Genomic DNA, 26,743 nt, shown 5'->3' on the forward strand with positions numbered 1-26,743 from the left:
TAGGGAATGCAATTTGAATTGTACTCCTTCACTTTTGCAACTTATCTTAAATTTGCTTTAAAAGGCAATTAAAGAACTAAAGGCAGAGGGCAGTGATCACACACATGAATAATTCTGCAGTGGTGTCCCTAACTTCCACTGGAGACACTCCCTAGAGCTTTGGTCACAGGTTCAGAGAACAGCAGACCTAAGATGGTGAGTTTAAACCCAACCATCTGTATTGTAATACACTACATTATGCTTTGTAAAAGCATGCTATCAAGTAAAAAAAAAAAAAAAAAAAAGGAAAAAGATGCTAGCTTATTTACAAAATAAGTCAATATTATCTTTCACTAGGATATAATATGAGAATGATCATTGCAATTATCAGAGTTGAAGAAATCTGGACTCTGATGATCATAGTGTTCATATCCCTGACTTTACAAGGGTACCTCTGAGTGTTGAAAATAAAACTTAAGAAATAAAAAGTATTCATCTTAGTCTGTTTGGTCTGCCATAACAAAATGCCCCAGACTAGGTAACTTACAAACATGACATTAATTTCTTATGGTTCTAGAGGCTAGGAAGTCTAAGATCAAGGTGCCAGGAGATTCAGTGTCTGGTAAGGGCCTTTTCCTCATGGGTGGCTCTTCCTGTGTCCTCACCTCACATGGCAGAGGGGCAGATGAGCTCCCTTAAGCCACTTTTATAAGAGCACTAATCTCTTTCATGAGGATTCAATCCCCATGTCCTAATCACCTCCTAAAGGCTACACATCTTGAAAACTCTGAAATCTGAAACACTTCTGGTTCCAAGCACTTTTTGATAAGGGATAATCAACCTATATCAGTAAAAATACTACACTATTTTTTGCAACCCTCCCCCCATTATACTATTTTAATTAACATTGCTGTGGACTGAACATTGGTTTCCCCCTAAAATTCATGCTGAAACCTAACTCCCAAGGTGATGGTATTAAAAGGGGGGGCCTTTGGTAGGTGATTAAGAGCCATCATGAATGGAATTAGTACTCCTATAAAAGGGGCTTGAATTATTTGTCCCTTCTGCCATGTGGAAACACAGAAGATATCGTCCATGAAGAATGGGCCTGTACCAGATATGGAATCTCTTGGCATCTTTGATCTTGGACTTCCCCCGTCTCCTGAATTGTGAGTAATAAATTTCTGCAGTTTATAAGTTACCCAGTCCAAGGATTCCTTGTTATAGAAGCCCAAAATGGACTGAAATACTTAACTTAAAAGCATATCTTGATATTTGTGGAGAAAAATTTCCCTACTTGCTTATATGGAATTTTCTACTTTAATCTTGGATTTTATTCTTCAGTACAACAAAATAAATCGGCACCTATGCATTATATTTATAGTTTATTCAGAAAAACTGACATCTTTATGATATTGCATCTTTCCATTCAATGGAACCCATCTCTCGACTACTTCAGGTCTTTTTTCATATCCCTTTATCATAATTTTCTTTGTAAACATCTTGCATGTTTTTAGATTCACGTCTAGGAACATGCCTGAATATAATTTCTTTTTCTAATTGGTTCTGGTATTATTCTCTGGAAATAATGACTATTCCCTTCCAAACAGCAAGTCTGTACTGTACTGACTAGCACTGCCATAATAAAGCCAAACAGAAACCATGACAACAAAAATCAGTTTTTTAGTAGAAATGTTCCTTATTACTTCCAAGTTTAACATTTAGTACATACTTAAAAGCCAAAGGGCCTTCTTATTTTTACTTTTAATGAATGCCTTTCCTCATCTACCAAAATGATGTAATTTTTCTACCTCAATCTACTGATATGATAAATAAGATGAAATCATTTGTTGATGTTAAATAATGCAAACTTGAAAATTCTCCTTGACTGTGATGTTATGGTGCTCTTTTTTCCTTTTTAAAGCATTTGCTGGGTTTTATTTGCTACTATTTTATTTAGAATTTTCAAAATTAGTATTAAGAAGGGAAATGGGACTATAATATCCTTTTTCTTGTAGTTATTTTTTCTTGCAGTTATTTTATCACTCAGAGACAGTATCATCTTGCATTGTCACAATAAGAGGGATCATGGCACAATATACTGAGATAGAACTATAGTCACATAACTTTTATTACAGTATGTAGTTATAACTTTTCAATCTTATTAAGAGTTATTAATGTTAACCTTACTATGCCTAATTTATAAATTAAATTTCATCACAGGTAAGTATGTTCAAGAAAAAAACAGCATAGAGTTTAGTACTAGCTACAGTTTCAGGCATTCACTGGAATGTACCTCCCACAGATAAAAGGGGGATACTATATATAGCATGCTTTTCTTTTAAAACAAAATGTCTATAAAGTGGTCCTTATAAGAGTTATGTCTGCTTTTTTCTTTCTCTTGCCTCCCCATGAACCAACAGCAAACCTGACAAGGAAAGATGAATGATTTCTTGGCACAGTTTTGTTTTGCTCAAAGATAGTATATGAGTAATGCAAATCCATTTCCATCTTCTCATCAGAAACTGAGTAATTTACCTGCACATCCCAGAAAGCCATCAACATTCAGCTTTTTTACTATAAATGTAATAGTGATATACCAAAGGTGATTGGGAAAGCAAGTATCTGCATATCATCTAGAAATAAAAAGCTTTCTGAAGGTAGTATGTAGGTAAAACATTTAATTTGTTTCCATGGTAGACTGCACATGGCATCATAGAGTAATATCCTACTAATGATAAGTAATGAGTTACTAAATAAAATGTGTTATTTAAACACACAAAAAAATACAAAAAAATGTAGAAATACTTTTTTTTTTTTTTTTTTTTGGTGGCTGGTGTGGGTTTTTCGACTACTAAATTTTCCCTGAGTATGAGGTACCAACCACATTTTTATTATAGAAAATATCGAAGTACTTTATCTATAAAAAGTTAAAATAAACTTTAAAAAAGTATCTTGTATTACCTTTTGAAATTTTTTTCTATTAAGGAAAAATGTTTCTTTTAAGGTAAAATGTTAAGCTGTTGGGATCCAAAAATTAAATCCATTCACACTTATGAAGAAATTTAATGCAAACATTGGCTTCACTTTGAAATGAGTTGATTTTTAACAAGAAGGTGAATATAAGGGAAAAAATTCCTTAAAAAACACTGAATATTACAACTTTAATGAATGTGCTAAATAAAGTCAAATTTTAAGTTACTTTTTCCCAAATTGTCTTATATACATTTAAGACACCAAAGTACTTCTAGACACTATCTAGAATCTGTGTTTGATAGCACCATCTAATTTGAAATATTTTCAATTTACTAAACACTACTGCTCCTTAACTTATTTTTCAGTGGGAAGGATTATAGAAAGGGAAAACTGATAAACTGATCAAGAATCAAATGTACATATTTATATTCTTCCAAAATTTAGGCAACACATACCATGGAACAAATTTGTTAAAGATAAACACTTGAGGTCTCCTCATAAGTTAAAAAAAACAAATCACACTGACATTACCTCTATCTGAAATATTACTGATTTTATGATCAGGGTAGGATGTAATTAGAGGAAACAACTTCAGGAGTCTGCGAACTAAATCAGTGTAGAGGGAGGGGCAACTCAGTTGCTCAGCATAAAATCAACAAAGCAAATCTTTGTTTAAATAGTTACTTTATCGCTATATTCTTACTAAAAACAAAGAAAAAGACAGCCACAATCAAAATAAAACAGCCATTGTATAGTTAAGCCATGACCCCAGGGCCTTTGTGACTAAAGGCAGAGGAAGTGGAACTCAGACCAGAAGGGAACTCTGTTACAAAAACAAGATTTTGAAGGAAAAGAGGAATATGCGTAATCAAATAGAAATTAGCCGGGGAAGCCAATGACAGTTACTAAAACAATTCAACAAAGTAAGGACAAGCACTAAACAGAATTACCAAAAAATTCTAATAACATCCTCTCAGAACTAAAGGTTGCTGGCCAGTAAGACCTTTGTTATCTGAGGGAAGAGGAGGTAGGAGTTTCTATTTGTTCTACTTGATGATGAAGGCAAACTGTTGAGTATTCAATGGAGGAAACAGTAAAGAGAGCAAATTTCAAAAAAGTGATGCAGAAAATGGCCAACTTTTTTGACAAATTGCTTTTGATAGAATCAGTAAAAGAATACCCATGGACATCTTTTCAATAGATTTTTCCATAATTTTTGAGAAATGACTTTTTACACGGTCATCGCTGAAACCAAACAGTTAAAAAACAAAAAAATCCATTCCGAACAGGTGAAATGAAAGAAGAAATCAAGGGAAAAGAGGCTAAGTCTATGCTGCCTGAAAGACAGGCTCCAGCCAGTGCATCGCTGTCCGCCCTGGGGCCTTCCAACAGAAAACGGCTACAAGGACTGGCATGACCAGCTGCTTGCAGCAAAGGCAATGACCTGCCAACACCACTTAAAGGCAAATTAACCAGTAAACAACAGGACAACAGAAGGAACCATCTCCACTGCTTGAACTCTAGTGTAAGTCACTGCCGCCTCTGCCCTGGTCTACTGCAACTGTCTTCTAACACACCTTCCCAACCCCACACACAGTTCATTCTTCACATGGAAGCCAGAATCTTCTCAAAGCATTAATGATCATTTTCAGCTCTACCACAGTGAACATGTGCAATGACTTCCCTCATAGCTGGAATGAACTGCAGATCCCACAGAGGAACTATGCAATCTGACCCACACCCACCTCCCTCTCTTCTTCACTCCCTGTACTGCTGCCACTGCACTGCCCCTTCAGCTCTTGAAACCCGCCCTGCCTGTGCACACTCTGGGCTTTGCCCACTCAGCTTCCTGCTGGAGAGCTCAGCTCTGTATTGAGTTCTGTTCTGCTGACTATTGCTTTCACCACGCAGCACTCGCCTCTTCGCTTGTGTATGCTACACTGACCATCTGCACCCCTCTCCAATCATGGTCATCTGTCTATGTCCACATGTGTGTTTTGAGTGTGTACATGTGCTTGCTTAGACAGCAGCCCATCCCCTAAACTCCCTTCTCCTACCCTCCCCTGTGCAGCGACCAGCACTTTGCAGAGGCAGCCAAATTCCAACTTTTTCTACTCCTATAAAAACAGCTTTCTCTTCCTAGAACCACTTAAATCAATAGTCACCACCATCCAATTTAGTCACGTACATTATTCCCTAATCTTCACTGGAGAGTTTACTTTTCACCTATTTGAAATTCTAAACTTTCTAAAAAGATGGATTATGGACTGCTCTGTACACTGTCTCTTCTTATGGTGACTAGCACAATGCTAAGCAAATACTTTGTGCTTAGTAAATAGTTTTAATAGAATAACAATACTTTAGTCCTCCCTCACTCTGATTCCCTTAAATTAACTGCACATTCTCTAAAGCTTGCCTATGGTGAAAAAAAGTAAGTCTTGGTCAGTGGAAGAAACGATTTCTCTATGTAGCAAGTTTGTAATTCACCAATCACCTATACAATATGTGCTTCAATTTGTTCTTCTAGAAGAGGTGAATAGATTAGTAGCAATTTCTCCATAATGTCTCACCTACAGTCTTATGATCAAAAGCAAACTCTTCATGAAATGACCACGGGGGTTGGGGATAGTCTACAGCCACAGATCAGCATGCTTTTTGTTACTCAGTCTGTAAAGCAGACTGCCTGCTTGACCTTGGCCTCGTTAGCACCCTGAACAAACCAACAGGGCTCAGTCCAATCTATCTAGATTGTAACAAGTCAAAAGGATACAAGAACAATCCAAAAGTTACAGTGACTTTTTTTTAATCTTACTTTTAATTCCATCTTGTTAACTGGTCATATAAGAATATTTTGCCATCACTAGTCATTGTAAGAGCAACATCACAAAACTGGCTTTTTATTTTTGAAAAATTGTGTTCAGCTTTACATGATCCTGGGCTTCTACATTTATTTTGACAATGTTTTAACAACTGTTGTAACTGAAAAGACCCCTCACACAGACATACCAAAACAGCACGCGTTCTCTATGTTTACTCAATCCTCCTACTGACTTTTGTGTCTCACCTATTAGTTATGCAAAGGCTGCTGCTGAAATTCAGCTAGATCCACAACTTCCCTGATGATTATCAACTATTCTTACAACTAAAAATAGTTTCCAACTTTTGAAATTACATACAAGTGATTTAAAATCTCTATGAAGTTCTTCATTTGGATGATTTTTAACAGGAAAAGATTCTGATTCCAAGCTTTTGAAGTTTTAAGATATGCTAGTGATTTTTAAAAGAAAAGCATGACTGAACACTTTTGTTCAAAAGTCTTGAAAACAAATACAAGCAAACCTTAGGGAGAAAATGCTATCCTTTCAGTATTTTCCTCTCAAGCATTCCTTCTGAACTCCTCCTTCACCTTCAGGGTGAAGTCTAAAGACTTCGTATTAAAACTCAAAACGACAACAAAAATAGTAACCCAAGGATTGTTTATTTTTGTTGATTCAAATACCTGAAATACATAAACTCAATTGGAAATGAGAATACTTCATTTTTAAAAATCAAGATCAGTAAATATTCCTGTGACACAACTTTGAACACTGGACGGGTGGGCAGACAGAATACATATATATTTTGTGTGTGTGTGTGTGTGTGTGTGTGTGTGTGTGTGTGTATAAACGTGCGCGTGCACACACAAACATACATATACCCTTCTAACTTTAACATAGAACACCAACACATACAGAATACTTCTTTCTTTAATTTTAGGAGCCTGTTATTTTCAGTGTTTCTTTTAGAAACAATCTTAGCACAGGGGAAAAAAATCAACACTTTGGGTAAAGCTAGTTAAAAGTAGAATTAAGGAGAACTCTTAGGATTTGCCTAATACCAGGGCATCTTGGCAAGAGATGGAACTTTGCATTTCCCACCAAAGTCATGCATTCATACAAAAAAGGTGGATGGCAATCTGGGCGCATCCAAGTCACTTCTGATTTTCTTCAACAGTTTTACTTAGACATAAACTAGTAATTAGCTAAACTCGAAACATTAGGAAAAAATAGCTTATAAGCAATTGTTCCATTTTCCCTGCTGTTTTAAACTGTTAGGCAACCAGGGGGAAAAGATGTGGTGACTGAACTTACCACATACAACTCAAAACTGATGAGCCTCACCAACAATGAGCATGGCGGATGATCACATGAGGGGATACACCAAGAATGAGCACCACTAAAAGGGAAGTAATTTGCTAGGGAGCCTATAATTAACTTCTGAATCTTACAGTAGGGAATATTATTGAGGCAAATAGCTTAGGAAGATTTTTAAAGGGATTAGTCATTCGAGTGAATGAATTACAGCAGAATTCAGTTACCTGAGCTGGAAGAAAAAAAAGAAAAGAAAAGAAAAAAAAAAAAAAAAAAAGGCCACATCATAAAAGCAATATATCCCCTATTACAGGGTTCACAGATCCTTAACCAGGAAGAAACTTCTGAGTACAAATATACACTTTCGGAAATTTAAACAGTTATCTACTCAAGAGGACATGAATCACACAGTAAAATCATCCAAACAAACTAAAATATCAGAAACAATAAAAATTCAACACTGGTCCAATTTAACCCAGATTAACCAGGATGGCTAATTCTAAGGCGTTATTAAATAGAATACCACTTCTCTATAGAATGTGCCTATGCTAAATAAAAAAATGTGTTACATCAACTCTTTTTATGCAGAAATACATACCTAAATTTTTCAAATAATATTTTAACCACCATTGATGTTAAAATTTTGAAATCATGAAAAGGAAGTTATACTGTTCAGAATAATCTTAAATTGAGCTAATCAGAATAATTAGAAGTTGACCCTGATATATTTACAATAACATAATCTATGACATTCAATTCTAAAAGAGAATAGCATTTACATAAGCTTTGCTTAAAACCAAGTGAATCCTTACAATAATTCAAAGGTAAAGTACAAAAAAGAATGCAGCACTAACATATTAACCAATATAATGATATGAATTGGAAATACATTCAATGAAATGACTGACATGAAAAATATTTTTTAATCAGACCAAAATTCAGGCTTCGAAGCTTTCCTACATAACCTCACAACATTCCTTTTTTTTGTGTGTGGAAGTTCTAAAATAGAGCTCCAAAACCTTTGACATTGGCCCATAAGAAGTTGGAGTTAAGAGCCCTTCCACTTGAACCTGGGTGCATTTATGAGTGCTCTGCTCAAGTGATGCTGAGGGACTTCCAAGTTAGGGTAGAGAAGATCACGCAGCTTCCACCTGGCTCCTGTTGTCACTGGCTTCCAGTGTCCAAGGAAGAAGTCAGAGACTGCCATGCTGGCAAGGCCACATGTAGCACTCTGGTAGACAGCCACAGCTGAGCTCCCTGACAACGGCCAGCATCAGCTGCCAGCCAAGCAAGAGAGCAGACATCTGACTACAACACCATGAGAAGCCCCAAGTGTGAACTGCCCAGCTGAGCCCTTCCCAAATTCCTTACCCTCAATGTCATGGTCAAAATAAAATAGTAGCCTTAAGCCCCTAGGCCCAGGAAATTTGTTAAATAGAAGGCACAGTCACCAGAACAGGGATTATAATTAAAGAAACAGCTCAGTGATAGATGGGATGCTATAGGATGAAGACTCCAGCCTTGATATTTCACTGCATTCAAAATTTAAATATACTGTGCAACAAAATGTCACAAGTTCACACTCAACAACTTACCTTACTTTTTCTACCAACCTAAACATATTGTAATTTATTTTTAACCATTCCCCCAGTCTTCAACAAATATTTATTGAACACCAACTCTGCTCTGGGCTAAGTGCTACAAGCTAGCTATGAAAGCAGTTCAGAAAATATGGGATGGAGTAGGGAGGCTTCACAGATATTAATCAAACATCAATCACACAAACATATAATTACAAGAAGCAAAAAGTACAATGCTGACAGAATAAGAAGACTCTAAAAGCATTAAGAGCAGGACCAGTTTAGGCCTGAGACCTAAAACTAAGATTGACATTTGAAGGAGGAGGAGCAATTACCACACTAGGTTGGACAAGAGAGCTGGAGTGCCAGAAGGGACTGAGAGGCGCAGAGGTCAAATCTTTCCTGCAGTGTGGGGAAGTAGGATCTGTGGATAAGTTAGTGGGTACATCTTACAGGTTTTTAAGCAAGATAATGAAATACTGAATTTTTCATTTTAGAAAATCATTCTGGTTACCTGTGTTGGCTTTCTATTACAAAATACCTGAGATAATCAATTTAAAAGGAGGAAAGGTTTATTTGAGTTCACAAGTTTCAGAGGTTTCACTCCAAGGTCACTTGGCCCTATTGCTTTGGGCCTGTAGCAGCATAATACATCATGATGGGAGCTCATAGCAGAAAGAAGCAAAAAAGAGAGAGAGAAGGGACAGGTTCCCAATACCTCCTTGAAGGATGTGTTCCCAATGACCTATTTTCCTTATACTAAGTCCCACCTCCAAAAGGTTCCACCACCTTCCAACAGTGCCACAGTCTGATGTCCAAGCCGTAACACATGAGCCTTTGGAAGACATTCAAAATCCAAACTACAGCACTATCTAGTCCAATAGTTGATATACTGACAACACCAGCCTCTGTGTATCAATTACATATGGAAAACAGAAGTCCGTTCGATGATACTCCTTCCATACCTACACAACACCCAGAGAGCTAAGAAATTAATCAACAACAACAAAAATATCACTAAGTTGATTACATGTACAAGCTTCTCAGTCCAATGGGAGCACAGAACAGAAAAGAGGCCACTTACATACAGTGAAATAAACAGAATCGCACAGCAAGATTCCTGTGTTGTTTGGTAACCTCAAGAGGGCTATCAGAGAAGAGAGGAAGCAAGTGTCATCCAGACATAGGGGGTCAAGGAGAATTCTCAGAAAAATGTCTATGCTGAGACTAGAAGAATGAAGAGGTATGGAGAGGCAATGAGAGCTGGAGCCGCAAGGAAAGAAGGCAGATTCACCTAAGATGGAAGTTCACGCAGCCACAGGCCAAAGACTCGTAATTCAGACTGTCAGGAAGTGTTTAAAGAAGAAAAAGAAGTTTAATATGGCTACAGGCTAGAGGGGTACTTGATGAGAAACAAAGCCCGCAGAGATGCAGGAGTCAGATCACTCAGGGACATGTAAACACTGCTGTTCAGTTTACATTCTACTCTCAAAGCCAGAGGCCATGGTGAAAGGCAAGGAGAAGAGTGCCAACAATGGCCTCCCATCTTATAAAGAAAACTCTGGCTTCTGTGTGGGGAACAGAATGGAGATGGTCGAAATTGGAGCATTTGAACCAAGGAGGAAGCTGTCCTTAGAACACAGGAAGTGGTGGTGGCCTGTGCAAGGGAAATGACAGCAGAAAGGCAGAAAGGTAGAGAAGAATAGAGAAATGTGTTTAGGATGGAGAATTAACTGAAAGGTAGGTGGGAGAAAGAGGAAAACCTCCATGATGACCTCAGGTTTCTGATCTGGGTGAAAACAGGGAATCCCAAAGGAGGAACAAGGTTTTGGGAGTGTGGGAAGAAGAGGAAACTAATTTGAGAAGTGAAGTTTAAGGTGGCTATGGGTGGGACATCCAACCACAATTGGAAATGGCTGTATGGTACTAAAGGTGAAGAGGGTGATGGGGCTACAGAAGAAGAGGAAGATTTGGGCGTCAACAGCACACAGGTGTTACCTGAAACCGTGGGAGAAAATGAGATGGCCCTAATAATAGTATGTAAAGTAAGAAAGGAGATAAGGCCATGTGGACACGAACTTTAAGATACAGCAAAATAAAAGAAAGCTCAAATGGAAATAGAAGTAATAACCAAAAAAATAAAGAAGAAAACAAGAGTATGCTGCCATTAAACCTTAGCAGTAAGCCAAATACGATTTTCTAACCTGGATTTCTGTTGATTTTCCTACAGGAGATGAGGCTAAGTTTGGTAGAAATTAAGTTTCTACCAACCATAATTAAATTTATTCTCTTTCTTTGATTAGAAGACTTGTGATTTTGTATGATATAGACATTAACTTGAAAGAAAAGGAAATTTATAAGATACTAATCTTTCTTATAATAATTTTTTTTCAAGAGCCAAACAGACCTGAATTTAAATCCCAGTTTTTACACTGCCCAGCTTTGTGACTTTGAGCAAGTTACTGAATCTCTCTAGCCTTGAGTTTCCTCATATAGCATTGTACTGGCTACCGTAAAGAATGGAGTTGTTCCTTCCTGTTCTCTGAAACCCACTCTAATCAGAAGGTCAACTCCACCACTGCCGATGTAAGCTGCCCTGTTCATGATTCATGATTACCAATGACTTCCTTGCTGGAGATTCTGTTGGCCAATGTCAGTCCTCATTCTGTTGGAACTTAGAAGCACTGAACACAGAAGATTCTTCCTCCCCTTTTGAAACATCACCTTTGTTTGATTTGTAGGTAAGTACTCTATCTCATTCTTCTTGCCTAACTGGCCCTCTCACTATCAGATTCCTTGTTGGCTCTTTCATACATTCCAGACTTCACATCTGTACACACTGATAGGCTCAGATTCAATCCTCAGTCCTCCTTCCTTATCCACTATCACTCCCAAGGCAACCTCATCCAGTCTCATGGCTTTAAGTTCCATCTACATGTAATCAGTGTTCAAATTTATATATCTACTCAGATCTGTCTTTGGAATGCCAGGCACTAATGGCCTACAAGGTCCTTCTGTGAAAGTCTAAGGGCATTTCAAACTCTACTCCCTCTCATCCTAGTCCTCTTACTATATTCCCCTATGACATGGTGACTCCATTTTTCTAATTGCTTGGGCTCAAAATCCAGGTTATCCTTGTTTTCCTTCATCTCATATGTATATTAAAATGTAAGGAATGGAGAGATTAATTATTTCTGATAAAACATATTGGAAAAAGCAATGTGCTTAATAAAAGGTTAGCTGGTATCTCAGGACTGGTTAAATAAAAACTTCCAGAGAGGAAGCAGAAAAGAAAAAGAGATCCAGTCGGTTTCTATTCACTTTAAGAAAAGCTTTTTAAGATAAAGCTGGGAAAAATAACTGACAACAAGGCTGTTCCTTGAGGGCATTTAATATATTTATAAAGTATCTCAAGGTGTTTCACATACTCGTACCCAATAAGTATTTGTTAAATGTCCAAGTGGTACACTAATAAGTGAATAAGTTAATTATAAATAATAAGCCTTAGCTATTTGTCTACACTGCCAATCAAAAACTTTTAATACAGAATTGAGAATTCAAGTCCTAATGATCTTCTTTTACATCTCTCATACCAGGAGTCAGGAAGAACTTTCAAGTATAAAAGCAGCTCTACTCTGGGAGAAATAAAAAAAAAAAAAAAAAAAAAAAAAATCACACTCTAAAGGTATTGGTTTGATGGCTTAGGTTAGTAGTACTTTGTGATGTAATCTGAGAGTTTTTGGAGACCAGAGCACAGCATAGGGTTTCTCCATACCATGAAGAGACAGCTGGAAGGGAAGAGAAATACCCATGTAGCAGGAAGACCAAGTTCTGCTAGCCCACAGAGGATTTCTCTGCAGAAATCAAATGCCAATTAAAACCAGATTTCAAAAAGTAAAAGAAATTATTAAAGAGAAATGAAGCACAGAGAGGAGAGGGGGAAAGGAAGAGCCTAAGTAAGGAAGTTGTGAAAGAAATCTTATGGCACTTTTTGGACTACCAAAACACACCTGGCATGATAGCATCTATAAATTCACCTATGTTCAAACTCCATATTGAACACAAAGATTTCTAAAAGTATTCAGGTTGCTTTAGGGTTTAAAGAAGAAAAAACATATTACTCATGAAGATCTGAATGACTTAGAGTTTAATGACAAAATATATTAGCTTTCACCCCAGGTCACTGATTCTTAAGTGACTGCAGTAGCAGTCATTTTAGGACATTACCATCCAGCAGCTGTCTAGCTCACAATCTGTGGAAGAAATGTGCTGCTCGTCTCTATTAATACTCGTTGGACAGGTGCCACGCATCTGCCAATCCCTAGAACTTTTAAACAGAGTGGTGAAACCACGACAGCTGCTACCTTTACCATGCCCGTTAGCATGCTCACTTCTTTCCTTTATCTAAAGTATGGAATATTAAAATTCATATTAAAAACACATTTTTGTCTAAACCAAATTCATAAAGGAAATACATTTGCAGAGGATTTCTAAAATAAGCATAGCATTCTATGGAACAAAGAAGGCAGCATTCTTGCTAGGAGAGTGTGGTGAAAGACATACCAGCTGAGAAGGTCAGCACTTAGGAGAGCTTAGGAACCTGCAGGACACTGCAGACATTCCTGGAGCGGGGCACGTCAGCCATATTTATGGAAATGCACTTCCCAGTATGAAGGGTGTATGTTTCCAGGCAATATACACCAAGGTAACTTCCACTATCTCTGTCTTGATACACTAGTCTCTATAAATCGACCCCTACTGCAGTAGCGGGGTTCTCATTCAACAGCTCAACCTTTCACCAGAGCAGTCAGAAACTGTGTGGTACCTACTGCAGTGTAAAGTCATTCCACTAAGAAAGTTCCCCTAGCTCCAATCACAGTGATAACTGGAGAATAACTGTGCTTTCAAAAACAATAAAAGAGCACAGAGGTATGTAAGTCACCACCTAATCTGTTAGCTCTGTGTTGCAATATTGAGGACAACCACCTATCAACCTTTACAATATATTCAGTCCCAGGAACTACTGGAAATAGACTTTATCAATGAAAATTACGCATTCCTATTTTCAAAATTCGTATCTTCTTTCGAAGAACTCAGCATCTCCTTTTAGAAGAAAGTTCATTTAACCAGGCAATATTCCAACTCACATTTAATATGCATTTTTAATGTTTGCATAAAATGCTTAAGAGAGACTGCTTTATTTTCTTAAATGATGTTAAATAATGTACTAAGTACATGGCACAAGCTCAAAAGAATGTGGAAAAAGTCACTAATATGTATTTAAGTTTCTCATCCCCCACCACCTCCCCAAGGTCATAAAAACTCTGAAAGTTAAGAATTGATACATTTACTTCTGCTAAACTTAAAAAAAAAAAAAAAATGAGAAAGAAAGAGCTCACCATGCCTTTTTGATTGAGTTCAACAGGGCAGCTAAACAACCATGCAGTCCGAGATTGTTTTGCTCTGGCACTTGTAGGTTACTACAGATCACTGCCTGCCATTATAGTTCATTGAGGAGAAAATTAAGGCACAGAGGGCTTAAGGGGCAAGGAGATACCGATCCTTTGAGTTGAAGAGATCTTAGCATTGAATCAATCAGAAATATTATAATCACAAGCCTATTTTTATCCAACTGAAGAAAGGCTAATTTTGTAAGTCAAAAGTTCATCTAAACTATTTTAATTCTAATTTTAAAAACAAATTTAGTAAACCTATTGATTTTGTCTGCTTTACATTTTTGTCTTTTATCTTAAATATCAAGAAGTGCACAGAAGAATTTAGTGCCCAAATAGAATACCACTTCCCAGTCTTGGTCTCTGGGGCAATCTCAGGTTCTTCATGAATTCAATAACTATTAGTTGCACATCTCTTATATGCCACACAATCCTGTGGATACTAAAGATGCAGAAGTGATATATGAATGGTGTGACTCTGTGTTGTGTACAACCATAGAAATGAAAAGTTACACCCCATTTGTGTACAATGAATCAAAATGCAGTCTGTAAAACTAAAAATTTAAATTTAAAAAAAAAATGTATAGTGATGTATAGTGCATATTCTCCAGACCACATTAAGCCTGAGGTTACCAAAAAAATAAATAAATAAAGATGCCGAAGTGAAAAAAAGCATGTGAAAATTCCTGCCTTCAAGGAACTTGACTACTTAAGTACAAGTTAAGGTATAATTCCTACAATGGAGAAAATAAGAACCAGGAAGGGAGGCAAGGAGTGAGAGCAGGGTCAGTGAAGACCACAGGGAGTGATATTTGAATAGAGCTAGAAGAGGGGAGCAGTGGAGAGAGCAAGCAAAGGGAACAGAAAGAGAGATATACTGGGTACAGGAAGCAACAAGTACAAAGGCCCTGAGGTGGAAGCACATCTGGCATTCAGAACTCATTTTCTAATTGCTTATTATTTTAGATAATATATATTTTTCTTTATTGAAATTTCTATCAAATTCTTTGGGAGGAGACCAGGAATATATATGTAATAAACACTGTAGACAAATTTCAGATTCTCTGCCACTTCAAAGGAGTTTTAGAGTGTATATGTTGCGTTGACCACTTGATTCACCTTGCTGTATGCCTCCTCACCTGCCCATTTCTTCTTCATTACAAATCAAAACACTAACTTCCAATAGCTAACTTAGGGTGATTAAAAAGAAAAAACAAAGACAGACAATTTTTTTGAGAAAAAGATCCACCTCAAGGAAATCAAACCGGCAGGCCAACTAGCCAACCCACAACACCCACCTCTCTTGAACTTCTAAACCCACTGATATTTGTATCCTGCATTTAACAGTTAAGTGCTACCTGGCATTGTTATTCTGTTGACATCTCATTATATGCTACTTTGCATTATTCTTGTATACACATCTGCTATCAAAGTGACTTCTTTGGAGCAAGGCCCATATTTGGGGAATGTCTGAAATCCACCACAGGGCTTTGCACGTGGATAGTTGCAATATCTGTTTGATGGTGATGTCATAGAAACAAGCACAACAAGCAGCAGACATTCCTCCTGTTTGAAGTATCCGTTTGTGGATAAAGCCTGAAAGAGACATCATCGTCTCTCATAGGCCTTTGGATAATCTCAGCAATTTGGCCAAGTTACTGTTTGTGTAACATTCCATTTCATCTAAGTTTCCCTTTGCATTTTCAGCTGGACACAATACACACTTTCAGTCTAAATCCAGGCATGGATTAACCACAAAACATAGAAAAACTGCACTGTGTGGAGCCCTGTTCAGTTCACTTCAGTGTTAAACACTACTATATGAAAGGGATTCCGCATGAAACTATCGTTTCAAACTACAAGACTTTGTCCAGACAATCTAGCAAGACAGACACACCTGAAAAACAACTTTGGTGCCAGTAAGATAGGAAGAAATATTTTTGAAAAGTCTATAAGCAGTGGCCTAGAGGATGAGGTAAGGCTTCACAGAAGAGCTGGCACCTGAACAGACAGGGTTTTGAAAGATGAATAGGCCTGGGACAATCAGACACAGGGATCAAAGGGCATTACAGATTGTGCAAAACACTGGCTGCAACATCACAAATTGAAAATGGCTGGAAGAACGCATTCACCGTCAGTGAGGGAAAGCTGCCCTGTTTCTCAAGCTTTCCAAGAAAAGAAACATGCTCTCAAAGAGGAGGAGAGGAGGAATGTTCCACCAGTACTTGTTTGGTTAAACCTCTTAGCCTCCCTTTACTTTGTTTTGCTATTTTTGTTTTGTTTCTCTCTTAAAGATATAAAGTACTATGCTGGCTTAAAACTTAAGTGAAGAAAAGTACTTCAACTTTACTGTGGAAAAAGAAAACTGAAAATGGGCAAGAGCCAAGATTTTTTTTTTCCTTTTTTTACTTACACTTTTCTGGAAAATATAAAGGGAGCAAATATTGGAAATCAGGTACCATGGACTTGAAATACTAATTCCAACCCTTTTCTTCACCAGGTCCATAAATGTTTATCTTGTGCCCACTGCCTGTTAGTTTCTGAGATACCAGGCCAATGAGGCAGTCTCAATGCCATTCTCTGAGCAAGCTCTTGCTTGCAATCTAGTAAAAGAAATAAGTAGAAGGCAACTCATTGTATACCTTGCTCCTTCTGCAGATGCCAACCAAAACCTGAAGCTCAGAGCAGAGTTAAATTCCAGCCAAGTAAACCAGTGAGAACAAAACACACTTAAACGAAAACTAAGAAATGAAAATTTGATAGAGGTCTTCATTAACTGTGTCTGTCACCTCTTCCCTTAGTAGGTAGCTTGAAAGGAGACCTCCTTGCCAGAGATTTGGAATGATGAATGGGAAGCACACGGAGTACAAAAAGGGTGAAGTTACCTGGGAGCTCAGGTAGACTTTGAGGCACTCCTCGCACACAGCCTTCTTGCAGCAGGGCAGGGGCTTGATGGGCTTGTCTTCCAGGCACACCCGGCACATCAGCACCATGAGGGGCGCATAGGCATCCCCTACCCCGCCCAGGCCAGAGTAGGGTGGAGCTCCTAACAGGCCCGGCACGGAGAACGGCTCCGGCGCCAGGTAGAACTCCAGCTCAATGCTGCCGCCGTCGGGAGAAAGGGGGTCAGCCGGGAGGGGCAGCCTGGGGCTGGGGAAGGAGGGCGAAGGGTTGGAGGGGTTGGGCACCTGCGGAGCCCCAAGTGGCGACGCCGGCGGCGAGAGCTGTTCAGTAGTGGGGGCCTCGGGCAGGTCGCTCTCCACGCAGTACACAGAGCAAAAGACTTGTCTCTTGGCTGGGGACAGTCGCCGCTGAGCCAGCACGTCCAGGACCACTCCATCGGGAGCCACGGCGAGGGTCCTGGGCTCCGTCTCCTCCCCGGGGGGCGCCTCCTGCTGTTCATCCCCTCCCTCTTTTCCGTCCCCAGCTTCCTCCTCCTCCTCCTGCTCCAGCTGCAGTTGCAAAGTCTGGGGATTGAGGGGCCCGGTGAGTGCCAGTCCTGCGGGCTGCCCCAGTGCGTGGCTCTTCCTCCACTCCGGCGCTCCCTGGCTCCTCGTGGGCTCCGGGGCACTCGTGTCCGCACAGCCTGAGTCCCTTCCGCAGTCGCCGCCACTCGACTCAGAGAAGGAGTCGCGCGGCCCGGGAGTCCCGGCGCTGTCCCCCCGCGGCCTCGGGGGCTCGGGGTGGCCCGCGGCGCCCCCGTCCGGGCCCCGTGCCTCCTGGGGCCCGCCGCCGCCGCTCACCGTGCTCTGCTCCTCTCCCATCGCCGCCCGCGGCCCGCGCCGCCGCTGCCCATCCAGCCGCCGGGACCCCCACCCGGCGCCGGCGGGCAGCGGGGGCAGCGGCTCGGCTCGACTCGCGGCTCCGCTTCTGCTTCCGGGTCCCTCCTCCGGGGCTGGGACGCCCCAAGCTCCCTCCGGGGAGCCCGTGCTCCCGGGCCGCGGTGCGTGGGGAGCCCGGCGCGGCCCGCCGCTCCTCCTCCTCGTCCTCTGGCGCGGCCAGGCACCGCCTCGCGGGCGCGGAGGGCCGCTTGCTCGGGGCGCGGGGGCGCCCACCCCACATGCAGGTTGGGGCGGTGCCGCGGTCCCCGCGAGCTCCGGGAGGGGCAGAGGAGTCCCAGGGGAGGCGGCCGTCAGTCCCGCGCCATCGCCGGTCCCGGCTGCTGGACGAGCGGCCGGGGGGCGGTGGTCGGAGAGTCGAGGGGCCTGTGGCGCCGCGGCGGCGCGCACCAGGAGGGGCCGGGGCGTGAGCCAGCCGGCTGGGCCCCTGGGGGAGAGGCCGGAGCGGGCGACCTCCCTCTCCTCGTGCTTCACCTAGAGCCCTCCTCGCCACCCCTCACCCCACCCCTCTGGCGCACACCTCCCCACACGTACACACGCGCGTAGGCACCAGCGCACACTCTCACACCCGAGTGGGTGTGATCTAAGACTGAGATGCGCTCCGGCGCCCAGAGTTCACACTCGGCCTCAACAAAACCCTGCAGGGCAGGCAGGCTCCCCTTTGGGCTACACATTAAGTGGAACTTCCTACAGAACTACTGAATACTGGGAGCTGGAGCTAGAAGACGCTGGCTGCTTAGCATATTGAGTTGAAAGACATAATGCTAAGGATTATTCAAAATGCTGTTATATATCACTGTTTTCTGCCTAGTGAGGCAAGAAGGATCTTTGAAACCTACAAGAAATCCAAGAAGAACTTTCAATCTACTTCAACTTGAATCCTTACAAGGGCTAATAAGTAATCAGCTACTTATTTCTTTTTTCTCTCCCCAATGTTCTCTCAGGAAATTTGTGTGTGTGTGTGTGTGTGTGTGTGTTTGAGTTTTTTCCCTAAACTCTTTTAACGGGTAGCACAAGGTAGCTTGATGATCTGGCCTAATTAATAAATCGGATCATTGGTGGAAATCATGGGGTTTCATTAACATAACCATATTCATCCCCAAAACTGTTTCCAGGACAACAATTATATTTGAGCCAGAACTTAATTATGTGTTGATCTATCTTTATTTTACAGGAAGTATTAGTCACCCAGACACTGGTGTTTTTTAGTTCCCTAAAGCCAATGAAAACACTTTTGGGAAACCAACCTTTGGTTTTTTGGGTTTTTTTTAACTTTATCTTGAGAAGGAATTTAATTTACACATTCATGTGATAGGAAGGAGCTGTGAAGTGTGTAGAATTTTTTCTTCTATCTTGAGGTTGTTATTGGGTTGTTTTAAAATATTTTCCAAAATTAATGCAAAAGTATCAAGGTGACTAGCTATGCAGTACTAAGCAATGTAACACCAAAGAACTTGTCCATCCTAGGTGTCCAATGCTCAGGTGCACCTGGAAAGGATAATTTTGACCACTCCAGATGCTATGTCATTTATTGGTCTGACACATGAATGGTGAACTCTTATTTTGAGGATTACATGCTACTCAAGGATTTTTTTCCATCTTTGCTCAATGATTTCCTAATAACTGCTGTTTCTCTGAACCATACCCCCAGTCCCCTGTGCTTGTCGTTTTAAAGACAGTATATTAGTCAACTTTTTCATTGCTGTGACTAAAAGACCTGACAAGAAGAATTTTAGAGGAGAAAAAGGTCATTTGGGGGCTCACAGTTTCAGTGGTCTCAGCTCTAGCTCTCTAGGCCGAAGGTGAGGCAGAACATTATGGCAGAAGAGTGTGGCAAGAGAAAGCAGTTTAGGACATGGCACCAGGAAACAGAGACGCCCCTCACCACGACCAAATGTGGACCTTAAAGGCACACCCCCAGTGATCCACCTTTTCCAGCCACACCCTACCTTCCTGCAGTTACCACCCATTTAATCCCTATCAGAGGGTTAATGCACTGATTAGGTTTAAAGTTCTCATGACCCAATCCTTTCACCTCTAAGCTCTCTTGCGTTATTTCACACGTGAACTTTTGGAGGATACCTCATATTTAAACCATAACACAGGAAAAAGAAGCCCCTTACGGGTGCCTTTTCTGTGTGCCATGTGATGACTTCTCCCCCTACTCTTTCCAAAGGGACTTAGAAATAATCTGTTTTCCAGGTGACAACAGACTGAGAATAAGACCAAAGTAACAATAATGGATACGAAAATGTTATGTTCCACAACATCTGTTAAGAATCAAACTGCTCAAAGTTCTGCAATTATGTGTCTCCCTCCACACACACACTCGTCACTTGTGTTCTGAGAACTTGATCTTCTAGTATCCACCACTTTGTTCTTTATCCCTTAGGTTCCAGCTCACTGGAGGTGGCTTTCCTTGAAACTTAACCAACTATGGGTAGACTTCAGAAGGCTACCCATAACTTTGGCTTCAACAGACTCCCCTTTTTCCTTGCCATGATTTCTTTCCTACAGGATTTGTCTGCCCTTTATGAAAACAAAACCATGCTGTTCCCTATCTTCATACTCCAAATAGACTTGGCACTGAATTTAGGACCCAGGACCCCCAACATCTAGTTTGGGGCTTACAGAATCCCAACAGTGTAGAAATTAGTTGCAAGACTGAAAGTCAAATGGTGTTTCCAACATCAGTTTCCCCTGAATTCACAAATCACCAGTGATGATTGCACTGATGGAATTTGTGGTGCACACCTATAATGTCAGCAACTCAGAAGGCTAGACAGGAGGATCTCAAGTTGGAGGCTAGCCTCAACAATTTAGTGAGGCCCTATCTCAAAATAAAAATAAAAAAAGGGCTGGATATGTTGCTCAGTGTGCACCCCTGGGTTCAATCCCTGGTACCAAACAAACAAACAAAAAGGATTGACTAAAAATATAATTACTGTAGTAAAAGTCTCCATTTACTCCCACAAGCTTAAGCTCTCAAAATTTGAACAATTTGATGGCAGGCTGTATAAGTTGTTAGTACAGCAACTCTCACTATCATTCTGCCCCTACCATTTTCTCAGGGTGGCCTAATCTGCAATGAACTATGGAGCTTCTCAGAAATTCATACCTCAATATCAGAAGCGTACTTCAGATGTAGAATTGTCAGTTTTAGGAGTGACAGGCAATTGCTTTTGGTCTTTTTGTTTTTGTTTTGTTTTGTTTTTGGTTTGGGGGGGGGGAGGGGGGCGTGTACTGGGGGATTGAACTCAGGGTCACTAGATCACCAAGCCCCATCTCCAGCCCTATTTTGTATTTAATTTAGAGACAGCGTCTCACGGGGTTGCTTAGCGTCTCACTTTGGCTGAGGCTGGCTTTGAATTTATGGTCTTCCTGCCTCAGTCTCCTGAGCCCCTGGAATTGCTGGCATGTGCCACTACACCAGGTCATTATTAAATGCTGTTTTGTCTCCTGCCTCGTCTCTTGTCCTGGCCTTTAAACATAACTTGTTTTTGGCCTCTTAATATTTTTATCCAGAAATTAACTAGACAAATTAAAAAGCCTAGATTTATTAATTTTTAGATAAATCCTATGACATATGAGAAGTCATGAATTTTACATATTGAAGCTAAAACTAATTTCTTCTTAACTGTTGAGGGGAAGGAATACATAATATTTAAAGACCATGAAACATTGTATGGAAAATATCAGATTTGTTTGTCCACAAACAGTCCCTCAACTCTCCAAACATGCAAAAAGAAACAGAAATGATTTAATTAAACAATCTGTGTGCTGAAGAAAAATGAAGGAACAGAATGGCAGTCTCGGCCTACTTCTGAAAGATTCAGCAGAATGCTAGTCCTCCTCTCCTATCTTCTCCCCTCTTCTTCAGTGGAGGAAGAGAACCCGGAATCCTGAAAGAAGAGGAAAAGCGAACACACCATTTCACTTTCTTTTCCACCTAATTCACTAAGAAAAATTCAAAGACAACAAAATTTATGAAAAAGTTACTATGGCAAAACAGTGTAATTAAGTTCAAAATCTAAAAGTAACAAACAAATGTCCACATGCTCAGGAAACAGAAGAGACCAAGAGGGAGGAAGAGGAGGAGGAAAAGAGAAGGGAGGGAGGAGAGGAAGGAAAGGGGAGGGAGGGACTTCATCTACTATCACTCCTCTAAATGACTGTTTAAACAACTTAATACATTAGTGTGTTTCATTCTTGTGTTTGCATCTCTGTGGGGAAAATGTATATGAAATTTTAATACTGTTTCTTCTGCTCTTCTGCCTTTTCTTACTTAGTGCTATATCCTGAACACTTTCATCCTACAAATATCCCTGTACATGATCCTGAATTGTGACCATGTAATATTTGACTATGTATGGTATTGTGGTAACTTATTTAAACCAATTCTACTGTGTTGAAAATAGATCATTTATAATTTTAATAAAATGTACAACACTTATATCATTAATATGTTTTATATTAACATATAACATAACCTTTGTGTACATTCTTAATGTACAATAGGAAAAAAGTCCTAACAATTAAATTGCTACCAAAAAAAAGGTCATACATTGAAGACTTTTGATACACATCATCCCATAAATTTAGCATCAGTTTATAGTCCCATCAATAGCATGGGAATCTAGTATCCACCACTTTGTTCTTTATCCCTCTAAGGATATTTATCACTCCTTTATCACTCTAAGGATATTTTTAACTATGTAACATCTATAAAACACTTCAGACTATCCAGACCAGAGGAGATCTATGTATAGAAGCCTGGTACCTAGCATTCTGCATATATTTAGATCCCAACAAAATATTAAAGGAAACAATGAATAAATGCTATTCCATAGTAACTTAAACGCTATATAAACCTGTAGTTTCCAAATTGTGTACCAAAGTACCCTGAAATGTAGTAAACTCATAGGGTCACCACAGGATATTTAAAATTCTCAAGGGAATCACTGCATTGTGTCAAACATATACAAATTACTGCTAAGCTATTTGGACCTGATTACTATATGAAAATTCTTTTGATTTGAAGGGTTCTACGAAAAATAACTTGAGACACAAAGACATCATAAGCCAAGAGAGTTTGGTTTACTTATGGTTAGAAGTCTCAAGCACAGGGCAGAAACTATGAAATAGAGACCCTGATCTCTAGAAATTTTTAAATTTAAATTTAGGAGACACACTTATATAATGAAGCATTAACCTTGACCAAGCAAAGGCTTGGCCATTACCCCAAGTTCCTGGGAGGTGCCTCTAAGCCCTTGGAATGGCCTGTTGGGTGAATGTTACCTAGGGTCCTTAGGCCATGCCATGTACTCTCATTAGCAATGTGATTTACAGTTGGGGTTTTGAGTCATGTGGTATAAGCTTGACTTCAGGAAGAGTCAGAAACTAAGGTCAACTCTGTGGGCGGTCAGCTATGTCTACATCACTGACTCCCAATAAAAGCCCTGGACACCAAGGCTTGAGTGAGTTTCCTTGCAGAGAGAAATGAGCATGGTCTGCTCAGATTAACTGGCAGAGGACAACTGGTAGCTCTGTACCTGGCCTCCCCTGGATTCAGCCTGCCCTATGTGAATTTTCCTATTGTTGATTTTAATCCATGTCCTTCCACTGTAATGCACCCAAACTCTAAATAAGTCACTTTGCTGAGTTCTATGAGTTCTTCTAGTGAACAATTGAAATTGAGGGTGGTCTTGGGAATTTCCTGAATTATAGCACTGCGAGAGTCAAGTTCATTACCTTCATAGTTCCTCATTTGCCTGGTTATCCCAAGTGGTAAGATATCACTGAAAAGTTTTGACTTCCAGTAATTTAAAAGTAAGACACTTCAACATGGAAACAGAAAATACACTCCCTTGTTTTTGTCACAAAATACAGTTGATTTTCTCAGATAACACAGATCAGAAACTGACCATTTTGACTTGTGGGCTACTTGAAATTAGTTATGACATTTTGTTTGAAAAAATATAGCAAGAGGACTAAATGATTCTGAAAGTTTTTAAGCCACCAGATTAAGCCATTCAGTAATATTTATTTTAAAATCATGGCAAATAATTTTATCTATTTATCTTTTCACATACTGCTACCAAGTTGAAATGGGAGAACCCAGCTGCCTTTGGGGAATGATAAATACCACAAGCTGTTTCTCAAACACTGTGGAATCAATAAGCTCAAAATATTTTCTCAAATACTTTTAAAAATTTTCTCAACATGCAAGCATCGTAAAAAGCTTTTTTCCCCACATATTTGTAACTCATTTACATTGTATTTATCTTAAATTTTTATAACTTCGGAGTTGCTACTATTAGCATTATGAAAATTATATTTTTTCCATAATTGTATGGGAAAAGTGCCAGATTGAGCAAATGGACAGCTGTATTCTAGTTCTATCTTGCCATTGAGTATCCATTCACCTGCACTTTTCTGGGCCCTGGTTTTTACTTCTGTAACATGGGCAACTCAAACTGGATGACTTTAGGGTTCGTTTTAATACTAAAATGATCATTTTCAATTTAATGGATATATATTAATCCCTAGTTTGTGCACATTGTTTTGAAACACATGGAATAGTGACCGTAACTCATTTCAGGCTTTGAAGAATCTTGCCATCAAGTCAAGACGACAGATCCCTAACCATCAGTTTGCCCTAACCAGACAGGTTTTGTGGATGTAATCTAGAACTATAAACTTAGCACGATGAAGCAGCAGCACAGGGCTGATTTCTGCTTAGGTTAATCATATTAAGTTTCACAGAGGACCCGGCAGGGGAGTTCAAATTTTATAGGTGGAGAAGGTGTTAAGGAGGGTATTTAGAAGGGGCTATGTAAGCAAACAATCCTGGTGACAGAACACTGGTGACAGCTGCCTGGAGTGGCAACTCCTAGTCCCTTGTGAACACAGGACTTCTTAGTGAGGCAGGAAAGAGAAACTGACACAGAATTGTTCAGGGACTTTGTGCAGAACAGTTCCATTTGCTCTTCTAGGTCCTCTCTCTCCACGTGTCCGTCTACCCTTTGTGCTCCTGGAAGCTGACCCACAGAGACAGGCATCAAGAACTCCAAATCCCTGCTGTCTTCCAAGTCACTTCAGCCAATGAACATCCCTGGTGGGTGATCAGTGACTAGACTGTTTATTTTTCCAGCTTTTAATCTCCCAGGCCCCTGTGGGCTATTTCTGTCCCCTATTGAAAGCTTCAAGGTATCCCCATCTCTGGGTTCTGAGAGCTTCTTTCTTTGAGCAAAAGGGAAATGTATGAGTTTCCTAGAGTTATTGTAAATAGAAACAGCCTGCAAGTGTTAAAATAAATTGGATGGCTTAAAACAATTTGTTGCCTCCTGGTTCTGGGGGCCCCAAGTCCGAAATGAGGATGTTGACTGGGGTCTCACTCCAACAGGCCATTGTCCTGCTCCACCACTGGTCCTCCACCAATCACAATGGAAGAAAAAAAATCACTAAGACAGTCATTGACAAAGGCTCCAGCATGTGCAAACCTGGCTTTGCTGGGTACTATGCCCCCCGGGCCATGTTCCCCTCCATCCATGGGTGCCCCACCACCAGGGCATGATGGTGGACATGGACCAGAAGGCCTCCTACATGGACTATGAGGCCCAGAGCAAGCGGGGCATCCTGACCCTGAAGTATCTCATCAAGCACAGCATCATCACCAAATGGAACCACACGGAGACGATTTGGCACCACACCTTCTACTACAAGCTGTGCATGGCCTTGGAGAAGCACCCAGTGCTGCTGACCGAGGCCCCTCTGAACCCCAAGGCCAACAGAAAGAAGATGACTCAGATCATGTTTGAGAACTTCAACACACAGGCCAAGCATGTGGCATCCAGGCCGTGCTGTCCCTGTACGCCTCTGAGCACCACTGGCATTGTTATGGACTCTGGTGATGGGGTCACCCATACAGTGCCCATCTATGAGGGCTATGTCCTTCCCCATGCCATACTGCATCTGGACCTGGCAGGCTGGGACCTGATGGACTACCTCATGAAGATCCTGACAGAGCGTGGCTACAGCTTCACCACCAGGTGCTCATGCGTGACATCAAGGACAAGCTGTGCTATGTGGCCCTGGACTTTGAACAGGAGATGACCACTGCTGCATTCTCTTCCTCCCTGGAGAAGAGTTACAAGCAGGACAGGTGATCACCATGGTTAACGAGCAGTTCCAGTGTCCAGAGGCACTTGTCCAGGCCTCTTTCCTGGGTACAGATTCCGCCAGTATCCACGAGACCACCTTCAACTCCATCATGAAGTATGATGTCAACTTCTATGCCAACACTGTGCTATCCAGGTGCACCACCACGTGCCCTGCCTTTGCTGACAGGATGCACAAGGAAATAACAGCCCCTGGCATCCAGCACCACAAAGATCAAGATTATTGCTCCCCCTGCAGAAGCCCAAGTACTCTGTGTGGATTGGTGGTTCCATCCTGGCCTCACTGTGGATGTGGATCAGAAAGCAGGAGCATGAGGAGTCAGGAGCCTGGTATCTGTTCCATGAACTGATTCTGAACTATAAATTTTCCCTGGCAAATGTATACACCACATGCTAGCCTCGTGAAACTGGAATAAGCCTTTGAAAAGTAATTTGTCCTTGAAGCTTGTATCTGATGTCAGCACTGGATGGTAGAACTTGTTGCTGACTATGACCTTGTATTTAAGTTAACTCTTCCTTTGGTATGTGTTTAATGCCCTGTGCATATCTTTGATTTAAGCCCTTAGTCCATGTGACTCAGTCACCTGGTGCCTGAAGTGAGAGTGT

General features: G+C 40.6%; 1 protein-coding gene and 1 pseudogene across 3 annotated transcripts in view; one reads left to right on the forward strand and one right to left on the reverse strand.

Moving 5' to 3' along the window:
* Positions 1–18,015, reverse strand: part of RNF217 (ring finger protein 217) — a 117,864-nt gene extending 99,849 nt beyond the window's left edge. For both annotated transcript variants that reach the window (XM_079148262.1, XM_079148261.1), the window contains exon 1: positions 17,004–18,015. In XM_079148262.1, coding sequence (XP_079004388.1) covers positions 17,004–17,882 — 879 coding nt within the window. In that variant the 5' untranslated portion in view covers positions 17,883–18,015. The remainder of the gene's footprint in view (positions 1–17,003) is intronic.
* Positions 18,016–25,434: 7,419 nt separating this feature from the next.
* LOC306665706 (actin, cytoplasmic 2-like) lies at positions 25,435–26,534 on the forward strand (annotated as a pseudogene). Its single transcript has one exon. The product of its transcript is annotated as an actin, cytoplasmic 2-like (transcript).
* The last annotated feature ends 209 nt before the right edge of the window (positions 26,535–26,743 follow it).

This window comes from Sciurus vulgaris (assembly GCF_902686455.1).
Source record: "Sciurus vulgaris genome assembly, chromosome: 7".
Lineage (NCBI taxonomy): Eukaryota > Metazoa > Chordata > Mammalia > Rodentia > Sciuridae > Sciurus > Sciurus vulgaris.